At 37.3% G+C, this 18,746-nt stretch overlaps 2 protein-coding genes across 3 annotated transcripts; one reads left to right on the forward strand and one right to left on the reverse strand.

The window, feature by feature from the left end:
* Positions 1–42: 42 nt before the first annotated feature.
* Positions 43–4,051, reverse strand: LOC126923551 (mediator of RNA polymerase II transcription subunit 24). Of its 2 annotated transcripts, XM_050737108.1 has the most exons (9): positions 3,881–4,050; positions 3,556–3,707; positions 3,355–3,480; positions 1,970–3,286; positions 1,413–1,861; positions 1,254–1,346; positions 875–1,165; positions 336–783; positions 43–249 (listed from the first exon to the last, which is right to left on the reverse strand). In XM_050737108.1, the coding sequence occupies exons 2-9, from the start codon at positions 3,682–3,684 to the stop codon at positions 103–105; spliced, it is 3,000 nt and encodes a 999-aa protein (XP_050593065.1). In that variant the 5' UTR covers positions 3,685–3,707; positions 3,881–4,050; the 3' UTR covers positions 43–102. The 2 variants fall into 2 exon arrangements, with proteins under 2 accessions (XP_050593065.1, XP_050593066.1); XM_050737109.1 differs by lacking the exon at positions 875–1,165 and having other exon boundaries at positions 3,881–4,051.
* Positions 4,052–5,433: 1,382 nt separating this feature from the next.
* On the forward strand, positions 5,434–18,689 carry LOC126923556 (uncharacterized). Its single transcript, XM_050737120.1, has 5 exons — positions 5,434–6,061; positions 10,535–10,982; positions 11,899–12,170; positions 12,653–13,190; positions 16,234–18,689. The coding sequence occupies exons 1-5, from the start codon at positions 5,942–5,944 to the stop codon at positions 16,644–16,646; spliced, it is 1,791 nt and encodes a 596-aa protein (XP_050593077.1). The 5' UTR covers positions 5,434–5,941; the 3' UTR covers positions 16,647–18,689.
* Positions 18,690–18,746: the final 57 nt, after the last annotated feature.

Raw genomic sequence — 18,746 nt, forward strand, 5'->3', positions numbered from 1 at the left:
CTATCAATTGAAAAGAGGGAAAATATCAATAAAAGAGGGAAGTTTTTATTAAATTCATGTATTTAAAAATAATTATACAATTAATATCTCACTATCTCAAAATTATTTTGAGGGTTTCAAATTGATATTTCTTAGCATACATAAATCACGCGCAGTCGCTTTTCTGCCAACCGCTGTTTGAATATCATAAAATCTTAGCAGAATATCAGTCGTGAACAATTCGGGCAATGCTTTCAGAAGGCAAGGTACCTTAAACAAACCAACAAAAATAAAAATCTCATTTTTCATTCACTGTTATAAAATAAAAAAATAAACATATATGTATGAAAACTCACCAATGTTTGTGGCATTCCCTGCAACACGATACGTGTTCTATCTTTTCCACATTGTACCATCAGACGTAAAAATTGAAGTATAAAATGAGTTTGCTGAGATACTTCACCATCTCTGCCAGCTAGAAATGTGAATATCGTAAACAATGCATTTAACGCTGAGAGCAGAGGGTCCCTCAACACAACCGCTTTTTGACCATTAGTAGAACCCTGAGCTTGTGGACTTTGCGAACCGAACATAGGTTTAGAATCTCCTGTCTCATTTAATCTTAAAATTTTGTTTGCTGGCACGCCAAGAGCGTCAAGTTCATCTGCGTCTAGATCTCGACGGACTCGTTTTTTACTGTTCCCACGAGAAGGATTAGAATTGTTGTATTCTAACGTAGAAAATATACAGTACACGCATAATTTCGCTAACACTGAGGATTGTGGTTCTACAAGTTCTTCGCTCCTGGAAGGGATTTGTTTTAAATCAATAGAGTTATCAAACTATAAATGAACATTAAAAATTGTTGTGAATATTTAAGGTAAGTAAAATTTACTGTAAAGAGTTATATAAATATTGTGGAATGATATGGTTGATGAGATCTAATGTACAGTTCTCGATGTCGAGATGAAAAATGGCGAACGCTAAATCTACTGCTTGGTCCAACTCCTCTTGATAACGATATTTCAGCACTTCTTTTACGATATTCGTCACAAACCATAAGGAACCACCAGTATTTAACAAAGATTCCAAAGATTGTGTCGCCTGGATATTTATCCATCCTCGCTGATTTATATTCCCCCACACAGTTTCTAATTGCTCCAATATAGGTTGCCTTGATATAATACTAACAAAAACGCACATATAAAGATGTAACATAAAATAGAAAATATAAAAATAAAAGCAACAACAATTAAAAAACTTTAAGACGATACCTATGAGACATTGAAAGCACCTTCGTTTTCGATTGTGTAGGGGGATGAACATCATATTGCATTTTACGAATGATTTGTGACATCAAACTCGATCTAAAATACAAATTTTAATTTTAACAATCTTAAATATCCATAAAAATGTCTCATATTTGTACTAACCGCTCCTTAAGATTTTCCTGCATTTCATCTCCAGGAAGTGGGGTTAAGAAATGTTGTACCATGTTCAGAGGTTTCAAGAGTGCATCTTGATGAGTAATACTCATATATGCACAAAGCCAAGCTGCTGCACAAACTGGTAAACAACAAGCAGTTGCACGCAAACCATCTAGAGCTCTTTTAACATCACTAGCTCCAAGGACGTCGCTCTCCCACGCACAGAGAAGCTCTTTCACAGCCCCCATAGCTGATTGACACGAGATATGCCACTTTATATTACTAGATATCAAATCCGTTTCTGGAGAATTGATTTGCGCTAACAACGCATCCACCTTTGCAGGATCGATATTCTGCAACATTTTTTGGGGCGACTTTGGTTGGTTTCGTTCGGGCATACACTCACGTACCCACTGTTCAAAAAAGGAGTCTCCTTCTCCTTCCTCTAAAACAGCCTGGAAAAATATAATGTATTAATTTATGGTAAAGTGAGTAATAAAGTCTGTAATATGTAGCATAATATGTAAGTATAATATATATACTATGTAACAATCAAAACTTACATCAGATCCATAAGTTTGCACTATAGAACACAACATAAGGAACGATATATCGAACAACATCGCTCTAGTTGCTGCAGTCTTTGGTGGAACAGATTCGCTGATTTGCTTGCTGCATTCATTGAACTTAATTAATTTGGTAACAAAAGTTTTCAGCTTTCCCTCCACTGTAGCTACCGCCAGCATCAATTCGAAGCTCTTTCCAGTCAAAACTTGGTATAACATACTAAGTAACGCTTCGTGAATCTTTGTATAATCTGCATTGAGAGTTTTCAAAATTCCAGATAAAGTTGGCTCCGCGCGTACAATTACTTTAGGAATGGAGGGCGTGGACGTAGACGATTCTAATTTCTGTAACGTCGCGGTAACGCCTTCCCTTCTGCTACTTAATTGTTTCGTTAGCTTTTCTGTGACTAAGTTGACTTTCTGCAGAGCATTTAACAAACATTCTATGCTGTTACAAGAACATGCAGTGTCCACTATGTCGAGAAGCGGAGTAAATTGGAGTAGTAATTCGAAGGCGTCTAGAATATCTTGTGAATATTCCAATTTATCGTCTCCATTTGTGTGCGCCACGTGTAATTCTTTCAAAATAAGGGGCACTTTCAGAAAAGTGAAAGCGCCCCACTGCGATTCTTTAAACGTGCTAGTAACATTGTGCAGACACATTAAACACGCACGAATTATCTCACAATACAGTCTTGCGTTTGTATAATTTTTAAGTCTTTGCACCATAAGCATTTGATTAACGAATACGGACGTCTCTGTGCTAGGGTTTAGCAACACCTGCACTGCAAACAAAGGTTGCAGGCAATGAGTTATAGATTCCATTTGTGACATTTCAGGAGATAGTGTGACACAGTCAACTTCTAAATTGCACAATTTTTTTAGAGATTCCTCTATTGGAACAGAAGACTTGAGACTACTAGTTTTTAACAGTGCTTCGATCTCTTGACACTTTTTTACAACCTCTATGTACAAATCTTTGTCGTCGTACTTAGCTAAATACATCATAGCACAAAGGAAATCAGAGCTAAGCATCTGTTTCAATATACTAGCTGGTTTGTCCATCAATTCTGTTGGTTGTGGCGTCAATGGATTGTTTTGTGGCATTTTTGTCAAAGTATGCAAATAACATTGTAACAACCAATGTACTATAGATAATACTGCAGCAGCCAAAAGGTCCTCCTCTGGTTTACCACGACAAGTTATTCCTACTTGAATAGACTCTAAAAATTCTAGAAGGCTTAAGATACAATGAGGCTTGTGAAGGGCATCGTATTTACTTATTCGTTGTAACACAGCCGCGTAGGAGACCAGCTGAAAATTTATACATGTAAATATTATTTTAAAAATATAATAACAAAATATTGATAAATGATATATACCTGAGAACTTAAAGAATGTTTCAAATACGAAAGTACTAATTGATTCGGCCCAAGTCCTACTAATGCCTGCTGTAATATACAGTCTGCTAAATTATATACATCTCCGCTAACACCTCTTGGTAAAATCTATAAATGATGAAATAAAAAATATTTCTGGAAAGTATAGATAATAAGTATTTAAGTAATTAACAGACTGCTTACAGTTTTTATATTAATACCCCATTGTAAATCACTCCAACGTTCCCTCCATGCACGTAGCAAAAGAGCTTTTAAACTACTAGTCTTACTAGTTACTTTAGTCTCCATGGCTGATGCTAGGAGGTTACACATAATTCCTCCTATTTCAACATCATCTGCAACGTTATTAGTTGTCTCTGTTGTCACAAAAATTACTTTTCATTTATTAAAATAGATATATACAAAATTATCTCAATGACTGAATGTATAACCTCAAAAACATAAAAACGTAATACATAAAAGTAATTTTTACTCGAGTAAAAGTAACTATCTAAATTATTTTACTTACCTCATTTCAGAAAATTTAATTCATTAATAAACTACCACAACTGACATATTTTCAATCCATTTTCAATCCACTTTCAGACTGCAATCCTTCTACGGCGTCCGTGATCAGCGCCATATTGTGTAGTTGTTAGAAATGACTCAGACGTGATTCGGCTTACATGAAAATAATCGATATTTGATATTTATACACTTTCATATATTTTTGTAGGTGTCAAATTATCTAGTATCCATAGACAACTTATTAAATTTACTTAGTAAAATTTTCCGTCCCTTCCAACAAAAAATACTTATGAAATATGCTTTCATTCGAGTACATCCCCTAACACGAACATCCCCCCCCCCTCACTTGTTGACTCACTTAAAATTGACAAATCTGTAAAAATCACTAACTACAATGCACGGTTATGTTTTACAATAATTACAAACATTAGGTTACACATACAAGTATTATTTGTCAGGATTTAAATCTTTGGAAGAATGGGAGTTTGTACAAGAAGAGCACTGGCATTTGATCCATTTTATGCATGGAAAGGATGGAATTTTGTAAACGTGATAGGACTTCTTATAGCAATTGGACTATTCTATTATGCTTACATTCACGTACGTGTATATTTCATAAGAAAGTTTAAAAAGATATTGAACACTGAATAGTAACTTTTTTATTATATAATATTTTACAGAAATCCTAATCCTAATAATGACGTGATCCTACATATACCTGATATTTTTACAACAAAAACACCTAAAACTGGTGATAAGTCATTATTCGCTTATGGCAAAGAGATGCTTTCTGCTTTAAATATTCCACTATCTATAATAATAAACAACGTATAAAATAGAAATAAGAAGATCAGAAGATTTGATTCTTTAGACTAAAACTTAGGTTTCAATAATTACTCAGGAAAATCCTTAAAATATTTTTTACAGATACCTGTCTATGCAAAAAGAAGTAAAACAATTATTTTCATTCCTTTTGTCTACTATAGGCAAAATTAATTTTCGATGACTGTTCTCTAATTCTGACAGATGACTTAACAATCTGCATTAAATGCGCCACGCATTTTGAGATAGCTAAATCGACCAGCCTGATGCAACATCAAAGACGACAGTATTATTGCTTCCACTTTTCACAATTTCTTGACATTATTATACAAGTACACGATTAACGTTCTGTCCTCAAGAAACAAATGTCTTACTTCCTTAAGTTCATTTATCCCAAGATGATATAAACAATAATAAATTCTAAGGTAAACATAAAAAGTGTTTGTGACATCATTACTTTTAAATTCATGAGGTTGACCAATAAATATGATAAATATTTTCCACCTCGTTTAACTTCCATTCACAAACATTCTAAACACTGAAGAGTCTGCATTTTTAGGTCTGTAAATACAATCTTCGAGCGAATTTCAAATTTCTCTCATCAAAATGTAATTTTCAATGTTCGAAATACGAGTGATACCGGTAATACGAATTTTGTCTCCACCTATCGCCTATCGCTAGTGAGAAGCTCCGTAACCAATCGCGTAGTCGTGCAGTTATAGGCCTTACGTGACGCACTTAATGCCACGCTGGCAGTTCAATTGACAATACCCGGCCGTAGATCGAGCATCTGCGGTATCCTCGAACAAAATAAACAATTCCTTGCGGTACAGGTGCACAGGAGTTGGTGTAAGATCGTACGAATTGCTCGGCATGCTCCAAGGAGCGTCGTGAGTGATCTAAGTGAAGCAAATGTTTGAGTAAAGGAGAGCAACCAGCTTCGAAAAACCGGTCTCTCTCGCTCTCTGGCTGCAGCAAGAGCCTCAGGGTGGGGCGAGGAGGCCACAAACGTCTGTCTGTCTGCGACGAGTGACAGACTCTTTTACTCCGTTAGTTGGCTGGTGCGCTTTATCGTGTTCGAGTGTAACCTCGGTGCAGTGCACAAACGGTGTTTTTCATGGGAATGTAGTGGCTGCGGTGCATTCTGTGCAATAAATACTACATACAGACACATACATACGTATACACGCAAGGTGTACGATAGCTTTGTGCCGTATAGTAATCGACAAGCGTTGTCGAGATGTCGTCGACGGATGCCACCTTGATGGATTTTCTCTTCCCACGGGAAGATGCGTTTTTAAAAGTCGACGTTAAAGACGAGCCTTTCATAGATCAGAGTTACGGCGACGACGCCATCGCGGTAAGTCTCCGATGCATGATTTTATCTCATTTTCATCATTTGGCTAGGTTTTTTCCTTAGAAGCCCGCTCGCTTTCAAACGGGTTCTTCTTTTGCTCAAAGGAAACCAGTTTCCTTTTACACGCGATCGTAACCACGATCGTAGGAATTCTTCGAAGGGATTTCGATGAACTGTATCTTCGGAGTATTTTTTGCCGAATGATCATACAGAGATAATCGTTCATCGACAGAAAAGACAAGCTGTATTAAATGACTGGTTTATTAACATCCCCTTTCCGTGTTTCTAGAATAGTTTATTCCACTCTATAATAGTTAAATACTCTGTAATAGTTCTTTATGTAATGAAAACCTTAATTCACGGAAATGGATACATCTCGTGGATTGGTTTCTGAAGGAAAATCCAAGATGTTTAATCACTAATTAACTAGAGAAGTTGAACTCTGGCGCGGCTGGTTATCGCGAATGCTAATACGTAGAATAATTCCCAAGGCTAGCGAAACCTTTTTAAACATCGACTCATGTTTTACGCAATGCTATCGGTGAATATTCAAAATATCGAGAAACCGGCACGCGCAACTGTTCACGTTTTGTTGTACAAACAGATGGGAGTATATCAAACGATAAACTTCTCAAAGACAATTTGTCTAGCCACAACTTAATCTTTCTATACTCTCTTTTTCGGCGAAATGCCAAAAAATGTGTTTACCATGAATACCGTTGTGCGAGAGGAGAAAAACTTGGACACGCTCGAAAAGCAATGGTATGCACGCTTCACCGCGATTTGTGCCACTTTCATCGCGTCTTCAATTCGCCGTTCAACTAACGAGACTACGGACTAACTATCCTTTGCTTTCATTACATTCAATTTTGCTCAACTAGCCACTAAGCGATCCGTACAGAGAGTTCAACCTCAAAGGACGACAATTCATATAATGGCACGAATGTTTACGGTAGCTGATGTAAGTTACGACCACGATTAACCAATAACTCCCGTTATTCGAGCGTTGCACACGTTCGTTCCTGTTAACATATGGAGTACGCGACCCACGTGTCAACGTGCATACGCACCTGTCGCAAGATAATTCCGGATCATCATTCTCCATCCTTTCCACTTAATGATAATTGTACTTAAAATACGCGTAACGAGATAGTATGTAACAATTAGAAGGATTATTAGAGCACGTGTAATCAGCGATCGAGTGATTTACCACATAAAAGAATCAAAATAACGATTCATCATTGGCTTTCCTTATTTGTTTCTCTTCTGAAGCTTTTCTAGGCTGGAAAGTTGCTCGATCTACAAATATAAAATACGTTTTTTTTCTGTTTTCATCGATTAATGAGAGAACGTACGTACTTGTCGTTATTACATAATCACGAGACTTTTTGTAACATATGGTATAGCCTAATGCACGTGCTGCTGCTGCAGCCGCCATATTGAAATGTCTGATACCTTCTCGATATTTAATTATGCATTCTATTTCTGCCTTACAACTCGATATAAAAACGATATTTCCTTGTGTACACAATGATTATTACGTTCGATAGATCAATTAATTCAGATGAACTTATAGAATATTTAACGTTAATTCCTTCCGCAACTGCGAGTATTTACGCAAATAGACTGTATTATGTTTTGAACTAATTTATAACGTTGCCAGAGACACAAATAAGTACTAAGTATCTTTATGCATTGAATCGGAACAAGAATGGGAACCTACTCGTCATGGCCAGCGACCTTCGAACGAGGAGTACCGTTACCTTACGGGACTTCTTGTGAATAGTCTAAAAAATTCTGGCCTCTCAATTTCGAATTAAACAATGAGACAGGAGCCACTTGCGGTATGCACAAGTGTTTCTACATTTGCGTAATTGGTTCACGTAATAACCTTACCAATTTGTGAATAAGAAGTAGTTTGTATAAACGCAAGGAAACATTTCTCGGATTTTTTCGGCTTTCGTCCAATTTTTACCTTGTTTTTTTTTTTTTTTTTATTTGGGACATAAAATCGAGATCCGCTAAATGTGAACAGGCAAGAAGGCGTCCCAGGGAAATTCAGATAAACAGAGGAACCTTTTGCGTTAGCTCACGCTTTATTTTTAAATTCTTTCAGAATGTATCACAAGATATATCCAGTATCGCGTACATTGTATAATATGTAGATCTTGTATGAAAATAATTTTGTATGACAATAAAGATCCTATCAATAAACACGTTAAGCAGTTTTTTTTTTCATATAAAATGTAGCTCGTGCACGAGGCAGAATCGGAGAATTTTCCCTTTTCTAAAATCCCGTTTCCCTTTCTATTTCCTTTTCAGTTACGATTCTAAAAGTCCACCAGCGGAATCCTAAAATTCAAGCGAACCAGTGTTCCACGCTACTCGACTATATTTACCATTCCTCATATGCTACTAGAAAACTAGGTTACCCGGCATTGGCCAAACGCTTGATTCGCGCGACAAGCGCCACGCGAACGGCCACTTTTCAAGCTTCGCTAAACCGATTAAGCTAACTTTCATCCAGACATCTAACAATAAGTGGAGCACGCATTAACAAAGTCTGTTATTTCCATCCTCAACGAGAACTTTAAGGTTCGACGCAGACGAGCGATACAACGCCGTGATTTCGCACGAGTAACGCCGTGCGAGATCGTGGACTTTTGCACATTTAGAGGAAACTTTAAAATGTACAAGATGCACATGGTTTGCAAAAATATACAAAACATCCAAAGCATAGTCCCTCTGTAATATTTAACGAACGAAGCAATTTTCTCCCATTTCTTTAACAAGAAAGTCGATTGCCTCACGACTTTGTCCTGGGAGCCGTAGAAGATCGAAACATACTACGCGATAAATTTCAATTTTTGCGAAATATTATACCGTATTTGCGCATTTTATCCTGATAGCGTTACGCAGATTATTCGCGCTGTTGAAAATTTGTCAGCCCATGGAGTCTTATTTTAATCATTCTAAAAACTCTAGCAGCATCAGCCATCGATCACAAATAGCATTCTAGGAATTAAACACTGGTAATTGTACCTGTAGAAACACAATTTCTGATATGGACCAACGATGGTCACGTTCTTATACGATTTTATACGACAGAGTTGTACGATTCGGTGCATTTACTTTTCTAATGCAATGCACATCGAATATACGGCGATCGCTATGATGTCACTTCGCTGGTATATGCCGGGTCTTATACTTCTAACGATGCAATAGACACCATCTATTCCGCTATTGAGAACACAAGGCTCTACGTAGATTATTAGACACGTGAATTGCTGCGATTTTACACGATCCGCATCGTGCAGTCTCTATACTCGCGTGCATTGCGTCATCGATAGACTGCGGGTTTTCACACATTCACAGGAAATTTGAAAGTGCAAAATTGCACAGGATGCGACTTTTTCGATTATATTCTCAAGAATATGAATTTGGGTAAAATTCTGCGGTTTAATCATTAACGTTGCAATACACACGAACGTGTCATTCAACTTTTGGAAATGCGACGATTGGCGCAATCCAGCGATACGGAATGCAATTCCACTATGGAATTCGATTACTGTGAATTATAGCCGTGTGTGTTACACAGCTAAAAAGTTAAATTTGCTGAATTGCGATGCGTCACCATGGCGAAACAGCAATGAATTTGTAGTGTATGGCTCGCTTACATCGAGCTTAAGAGCCGCCTCTGATCGTTTTATCGTGGGCAGATCCATCGGGTCAATAATCTGATCTAAATGGAACGCCATAGGCGTACAGACGAGCGCAGCTGCGATGCAACAAAGTAAAAGTACCATTAAAAACAAACTGTGAATGCATTCTTGGTTCTCTGCATGCAACATCAAATAAACTTTCGACGTTGAAAAACAAACGAAGGAGATTGGCCTGAATAAGTTATAATGTGCAGATTATACTTATATTTTATAGCGCGGAATATGACGTATAAAATCATAATTTATGCGGTATATTGAAATAAAAGTATATGTGTATTTTGCATCGTAATTTCTCTTCCTCGTTCTCCCAGTTTGAAGCAGTCATTGATATTTTCAGCTTCTTCTACTTACAAATAAAATAGCACGAGTCGCTACTTCGTTCTACCACGCATTCTACGACACACGACGCAGCTACGGATCATAAGACACGATACAATGTATGGTCTTGCCTCTCTTAAATACTTTGAATATAAGTACTACGTATTTCAAATAAGAAAGAAAACGAGCTTCGTTTATTTTACAAGATTTCACGGAGCAAAAGATCAGGATAACAATTCAGCCACGTATCTATAAAGTCCGAAAAGTATTTTCCTTGCAGCGATAATTGCAATAAAAAGAATCGCATTTTATCGTTAGAAAGCCTTCAGCAGACGTGCGGAGTATTCGGCACTGACAAACTGTGTAACTAATTTACGATCTCGCCTAACTTGCGCATCAAAATAATTTCCATTCTGTTCTCCGTTTGCTTTTCAAGGCGGAAGAATGGCCAACCAACCCGGACGACTTCCTGGACTCCATTTTCAAACTGGAGGATAATCAGTTCAATCTGATCGACAATGATCTGGACGCGATCCCGTCTTCATCGTCGGACAGCGGACTTTCAAGCGCGTTGAGTCTCTCCTGCGAGCAACAACTAAGCCCGCTTCTACCAATCGAGGAGGATCAACTAGAGATCAGCAACTCTGAAATGAGCAGTCCACAGGATGTCATGGATTTCGATTCTTTGGGCAGCCCTATTCAATCGATGGCCAGCGTGGACAGTCCTGTTAGGTCGGTGGTTAGTTCTAACATTGGATCACCTGCCACGGATGTCGCCGAGGAAATGGACGTGGAGCACACCCTCGTGGCTGTAGTGAACCCGACAAACACCTTGGCGGATGCTAACACGACCATTGTGACGGAGCAACCGGTTCTCGATTTAGGTAAGAGTAACGTGAAATTATTTTTAAGTCTGAGATATACTCAGCATTGGTTAGAGGATAATACATCTGCAGCCTGAGAAAACACACTGTGCTTCCATACTAGTACGATTACATGGGATACATAATGATATAATTGTATAAAATAATATTAACAAACAGCACACATCGTACATTGACTCATGCGTGAGTTACACGTGACCAAAGCCAGAAATCCTGTATCTGTTTTATACGAACGATAGGAATGTATTTCTTAATGAAAAAAATTATAAATAAATAAAAGAGAAATGGTCGTATTGTGCGCGCAAAGGAGGCACATAATTTCTGATTTTGGACATGCTTATCTCATGGATGAGTCAGTGGACCTCGAGTTCTATATGTGGATCGAGTGAACGTGAATGTATTTAAAATAAATCGTCAATCTTAAGATTAACGCAAAATAAGATGAACATTGTTTGCAATGATAAAAGGGAAGAAAATTGTGATTGTATGTACGAATACGGATCCAGAGCACCTAATACGTCATGCAACTACCTGGCAGAAGCTTGCTAAACTCTTAAATCAAAGTATCTCGAAAACAGTGAGCTCTGTTAGGATTTTGTGACATTGAACACGTACTACTACACCTGTGCTGTCGCAAACGCGATTTTCCCTCGTTCTCAGCATAAAAACACATTTTCTCTTCTTGTTCGTCCATTTGTGAAAGCTAAAGTCCAACAGATTCGAAACTGGCGCATGATTTGAACAGATGTTTGGACAGTTATCGGAATCAAACAAAGCGATAATATCTATTTGAAATTTACAAGCTCGATGAGATAGTGGCTCCAAAAAATATCTGATAACGTTCTGTTTCTAGGTGAAATAAGGTCACGTCGAAAATAACGAGAAATATAGCGAGAAATAAAACCCTTCGTTTCAGAAAAAGCACCGAAGCAACAACAAATTCACGTCGCATCTGCGGAAAGTAACACGATAAACGTCCGTAATATCACGTGCAATGGGAAACGGAATATCAGACAGTTGATACGCGTCACGCCAATGGGTTCTGGTAATCCAAGATCGATTCTACTGCCGGTGAGCCTGAAAGATATGAAGGAAGTACGAACTATCAAGATCATCAATGCCTCGCAAGCTAGGAATCTCAAAGGATTCAAGATCAACCAGGCTAATATCATTAATAAACCAGTTCAGGTATCTAACTTGAATCGTGGACAAAACTCGTCTACCTTCTAATTATAACTTTAGATTCTAGATCGTTATAAATTTTCTTCTTGAGAGAAATAAAAACAAAAGCTTGATCGACTTATAATTGGTAGAATCCGAATAGAACTTTTATAAACTTTCACTCTCAGACTTCAATTGCGTAATTATAGATAACTACATAAGAAGAATACAGGGGAAGAACACGATAAGCTACATTTATCATCCTTTACAGAGAATCAGTTTTAAGACCCAGCACGTCGTCGATTAATCTCATACTATAAAAATTATCCAATTTGATTTTGCATCTAAACATATATATTCGTCCATCTTCTTCGTAGCTGTAAAAATACTACTTATCATAATATTAAAATATCCTTTTAACAGCTGTATCACTGATTACTATAAAACTTTATCAACCTGAACCTGTGATTTTCATATGTTTACATTTCCTTTTTCTGCTTGATCCGCAGATGAACATCAAACAAGAAGATTCGAGCAGCGAGAAGGGTTGCAATTCGAGCGACGAGATCTCGGAGTCGGATTCTCCGTACCCGAGGCTAAAACTGAACGCCGAGGAGAAGCGTCTGCTCCAAAAAGAAGGAATCACGCTGCCTACTCATTATCCGCTGACGAAGCACGAAGAGCGCGAGCTCAAGAGGATCAGACGTAAGATTCGCAACAAGATCTCTGCGCAGGACTCGCGGAAGAGGAAAAAGGAGTACGTGGACGGATTGGAGGATCGCGTGAAGCAGTGTACCGAGGAGAACATGACGCTTCTGAAACGCATTAAGGCTCTACAGTCGCAGAATCAGAGCCTGGCCGGGCAACTAAAGAGGCTGCAGGCTCTGTTGCAAAAAGGCAACAAGAGCGCCCAGCCTGCCACTTGTCTGATGGTCTTGTTGCTCTCGTTGGCTCTTGTCGCCGTGCCGAATCTACGGCCACACTCCAATTCCAACAACGAACTCGCGCAAGAGCAGGAACAGCCAGAGAAAATGCCGCCGCTAGCGGGTAAGTTTCCTATATTTCCTTCATCTCTGACTAACGAAGAGTCGTATCGTGTCGTTATTCATACGAATTTCAAAGAATAGTGTTGCACGATGGACAAATTAAACGATTTGCATGGACAGATTTATTGAACGACGTTTTCATGAATTTTTGTATACTGTATTTTTACTTCACTTGTATATTGAACATTTTAATAAATGCAGCAGATATTTAATAACGAAAATATTGTGTAAAAATATCCTAATATTTGAGCAATTCCTAGTAATTAGGCGTGTCGATAATATTTTGTTATGGCTACTTGTACCAAGGTATTTTAAGTGGTTTGAAATCACTTTGGGAACATTTTCAAGATTTCTATTACTTTTACTCTGTCCATGAGAAAAATTCATAAAATTAGCCGCTCTCTTAAATTTAAATTGTGTAAAAATATCCTAATATTTGAGCAATTCCTAGTAATTAAGCGTGTCGATAATATTTTGTTATAGCTACTTGTACCAAGTTTGTTCAGATATTTTAAGTGGTTTTTAAATCATTTTGGGAACATTTTCAAGATTTCTATTACTTTTACTCTGTCCATGAGAAAAATTCATAAAATTAGCCGCTCTCTTAAATTTAGCTCTCTCGAATAAAACGACCCAATACCTTAAAAGGATCTTCAACGAAAAATCAATCGTGATTGTTTTTTTTTTAAATACATACCATACATGTCGATATATTTATCCTGATTCCAAGATCTTCCAAAATAATAACTGATCGAGTGCTTGGATATCATATAGATTAGAAAATTTCATGGATCTTGCGTTCGATCGATTCTACGCGCACTAGTTACCAGCTTTTATATCAAAAATAAACGTGAATGGTACCAGCATATTTGTTCGACCTTTTCGGACCGTTATATTAGCGGTTACACACAGATTGGATGGATTTGATAGCACGGGCCAGCTTGGAGAACATTGAACTCCATGAGATCGTGAAAGGCACAACCCTCTTAAATATTTGATTTTTTCCTTCGCGTTGCTTTCACGTGCTGCAGGTTTGTTGCATCTTGGCCTCGTACGGTCGACTGGCTTCTTACCGGCATGGAAAACGAAACGGCGAAGAAGAAGCTCATTCTCGTTTCTCTTCTCCCACATTCTATACTCTTCTGGCGATATCACGCTGTTTCAATGACGTCGAAAAATTCGTTCGAGAATAAAATCATTTCGCACGATTTATCTGAAAGTAGATTTGCAAATTTGTTTTCCAAAGACGCCTTTTATGTCTGTTTTAACAATGCCCTTGGCCAATGTTGCAAGCAAGGCTCATGACGAGCAAGCATTGATAATAATCGACTGACATTAATTTAAACGACGTAATTATCATAAATGATATTAATACCGATTCCTATTAATTAACAATTCGAGCACATAGAAGAAAGACGAAACGGCAAGCACGTACGAGCAAGAACTCATTATCATGAGATATTATTAAGTAACCTCAGATAATTGAATCATGTTAGGTGAATATATTTTACGTAATATCTAGTTTGTAATTATATTTGTTCGAAGCGTAAAGAGCATCTAAACAATTTTTTAAATTCTCTCTGTTTTCTTCTTTGATGCTACTGTTCTCTTTTTAATTCTTCTTTTAAATCGTTCGTTTGTGCTTGCCGATATTATTTGATTTGAATAATTCCCTCGACAAATTCATTTTTAAATTCAATTTTCAAATTCATTTTTAACGCGTGTTGCTGTATCGTCGTATGCTAGAACAGCAGAATACACTTGAAGTTACACCTCGAAAAAATAGGCAGACGATATATTATTATTATCAGCGGTATTTCAGATTACGAAACGAATTTACTTCGTATCCTTCGCTCTACGGCACACTGAAGCTATCGAGCTGATAAATTTTCGTTCGATAATCTCAAGTTCTTCTTCGAGATAATCTCGTTCTTATTCTTCTGAACAATTCGACGTCTCTTCGCTCAGGACCGTCTTACGCGATTCAAATTTTATAATAGTTATTAGTCTTGAGATTTGATTATCGCTCCTTCGATTTTTATAAAAGCTTCCCAAGTTATAATATTACTAGCTTGCTGCTAAAATTGTGAAAACTATGCGACAGAAATCTACAATCTACAACTTGCAACTTCATAAATCACTTGTATTATTACTTGTTAAATTATCATCTAAGGAAGTGTATAAAATCTTGGTCAGTTGACGAGTGCGTTTTTATCGGACATGTATGATAAATCTTGATAAAGTGACAAACACGATGATTTCGAAATCAATAGGTATGGTATCGATATTAACTGCGGAATGGTGAAACCAGAGCAGGAAATCGAGAAGTTGCTCAGCTACTTTCTAAACGAGGACGGGAAAGCTCGGATCCTTTCTCGATGCCTGAACTGCTGGTCGATCTTTCTTATTGAACTGTAATCTTCCTTTAACTACTTTCCCAACACGGCCGTTCACTCTATTGTTTTCGCTTCACATTCCATTATCTCGATTGTATCTTGGGTGTTACCTGACATTGTGTCATTTTTTCCTGTCAGATAAATTATAAAGTTCGAATAAACGAAATTCCTCTTTACGCGACTTTCGCCCGCGAATCGTTGGCGTAGTAACTCTTGATTTTTTACAGAGCATAACGAGAACCTTACGATGTCATTGACCTTCGTTAAAATTCAGAGACTAATACCTTAGGACCGTTCGCTCCTACGTGAAGTGATTCGTAACCAGTTGCTCGCTTTGATTACGAAACCAGACACAGACCGAGTTGTCTAATCATCATATTGAGGATGCAATGTTCATGGTTAACCGCGTCACAAGTTTTTATCTACTTAGCGCGAATGATAACGACAAGCTTACAAATACGATACTCGTAGTTTGAAGACAATTATGTAGAAAATCTCAAACGTGGAGTGGCGAAATTTTGGAAATTCTACTCGATCTATTTCGCCATATTTTCATTAAAATTGATCATCCTTATTTCTACACGATCGGTATCTAATTTCGCAGCTCTATTTCTATAATACTTATATTCGAACTAACATTTGTTTCAGGTCGTTCTCGAACGTTACTCTACACGAAACAGTTGATGGACGAGGAACTGCAACAATATAGCGAGGAGTTGCTGCAGGAGGTCGAGGGCCTTCTGGATCACGATTACAGCCCAACGATTCAGCCACCCCTCTACAAACGTGCTCGTATGGATACGGAACCACCGTCGAAATGCGTCTCGTCTTCCGATCACATCGGAGGGACGCTCTGCGGAAAACAGGATGTCACGATAAACCCGAACAGGAAGTACATTGAACCTCCGTTGGACGACGTTTGGCCCCCACCGAATCCAGGTGGACAGAAGAACGCCAAGGTGGTGGACAAGCTCGAGATGTTGACCAACGAGCTGAAGATTAACATCTCTGATTCGGAAGGCACGAGAACTGTTCTTGTAAAGGTGCCTCAGGAACAGTAGGAGGAGAGACAGTCTCGCTACACTATATTTTTCTATCATTTTTGTCGTGACCCTTTGCGATCCGATCTATATTTGATATGGTACTTCCTGGAGATCTTAGAGGAAAGAATCAGAGACCATGAAAAGAATGGACCACCGAAAATTCTTTGTGCGTTGTTCGAAACGATTAAAGGATTTATGAACGACTGAGACGTTAAAAACTCTTATGTCTTTAATAATAATAGGAGGCTAACGGTGAATGAAGCTGTGAATGAAAATTCCTATTTATTACCGATGATTATTGAAACTCTCGTAGGATCCTCAAAATTATTTTGAACCGTACATTCATTGTCTTCTAGTTAGCCGTATCAAACTCTCGCAAATGAGAAGTCGTGAAGGGCTCGATGCAGATTAAAGTGATCTTCTCCCAATGAGAGATGTATGTAAAGAAGAATAGAGAATTCAAGAGCTTGTTTCATACTTTTTAATTGCTTCCCTGCGTGAATATTCTCTATGGGTTAATAAGGATCCGCTCGACCAGCATGACCGAAGTAATCAGTCGGTATTTTTTAATAGTCACTCAGTTAGGAAAATTTAATTCGCGAGTCTATAGTTTTACGTTTTAAGGGTAGTTTTTCGAATTATTCTTCTAATTCTTCCTCCTATCCTCGCGTGTCTTTGATGTTAAGTCATCGAAGTCTCACCTGTAATACAACCGTGCTTTTTATTCATTGATATCTCGTGCGTAGATCATCATAAATTTCACTAATTGGATTTATTCTCATCGATCATTTCGCCAGTTACAGTCAACTGCACACCGTCATCCATCGTTTTTAGGTGATTTTTCAAGAGTTTTTATCGATTGAATGATATTTAAGATTTATCTATTTATAAGCAGAATCTATTATAAGACAGTTATTATTCATGTTGCCGATAGTAGGAGAGAAAGAAAGAGAAGTTTGTAAATAGTGATTATATTAATCGACGAAACGACACAAAAAGATATATTATTATTATTATTATTAAATATATATTATGAAAGATATATATTGTAGCTTTAACTTCACAAGATATGATTTATAACTTCGTATTACTGTACGAAAAAATGCTATTTGCGGAAGTATAGTAGATAAATTGTAAGTAACTCGTTGAGATAAACAATTTGTTTGTAATATTATACATATAAGTACAGATAAAAAGGGTGTAGCATGTATATTTCGATCCTATAAAGCGTGATAGATACGATTATTTGAAGAATAAGCTTCACCGTACACTTCTTGGGGGCTGGGGTATCGCAGTTAATAATTAATTTAATATTATATTATATGAGATGTTTACGAAATGCAAACCAGAGGTGCACTTGCTACGCGAACCGCAAATCGAACGTATTTAAATACGAAAACTGTGTGTTATCGACACCAGGTCAGAAGACTGTATTATAAGTTTAATCGTATCCCGATATATATATAAATATATATCTTGTTCTTTCTTCAAACTCTACGCATATTGTCCTCGTCCCGTTAAAAAAACAAAAGGATTAAATCCTCACGTTTCTTAATTAAGTTATTCGTGTTTATTTTATACGCGAAGCGACGTGCATATGAAATATAGATAAGCAGTGAATTGTACATAATAAATATACGAGAGTAACATTCGTTTTATAGTTCGTACTTACATTAATTTTCTCTTTATCTCCGATGAAATTGCTGGAAGAATGCAAGTATACACGTCGAACAATCAACGATGACATTCAAGAGGAAAATTCAGGCTCTTTCCTTCGTGATGTGGCGAGGTTTCACGTAACTTAAAAGTTCTATCGTTCTTCCAAAGAATTGTAATTGCATACACATATAGGGTGATAATCATCGACATCGATACCGAAGCACCGACCACGATTTTTATTTAGATAAGTTCAACGATACATTCCTACCAGTAATGTTCATTCAAAAATAGAACGATTCTATTTTTGCACGTATGTAAAAGGGTTAAAGGTATTACACTTTAAATTTCATTCAATATACGTGTAATGACATTAGAAAATAAAATGTTACATTCAGAACACTATTCTTCTTTATTTTCTTTTCTACCTCTGCAAAAAGTTTTTGAATATAAAAATCCCTT

The sequence above is a fragment of the Bombus affinis genome, chromosome 13, assembly GCF_024516045.1.
Source record: "Bombus affinis isolate iyBomAffi1 chromosome 13, iyBomAffi1.2, whole genome shotgun sequence".
Lineage (NCBI taxonomy): Eukaryota > Metazoa > Arthropoda > Insecta > Hymenoptera > Apidae > Bombus > Bombus affinis.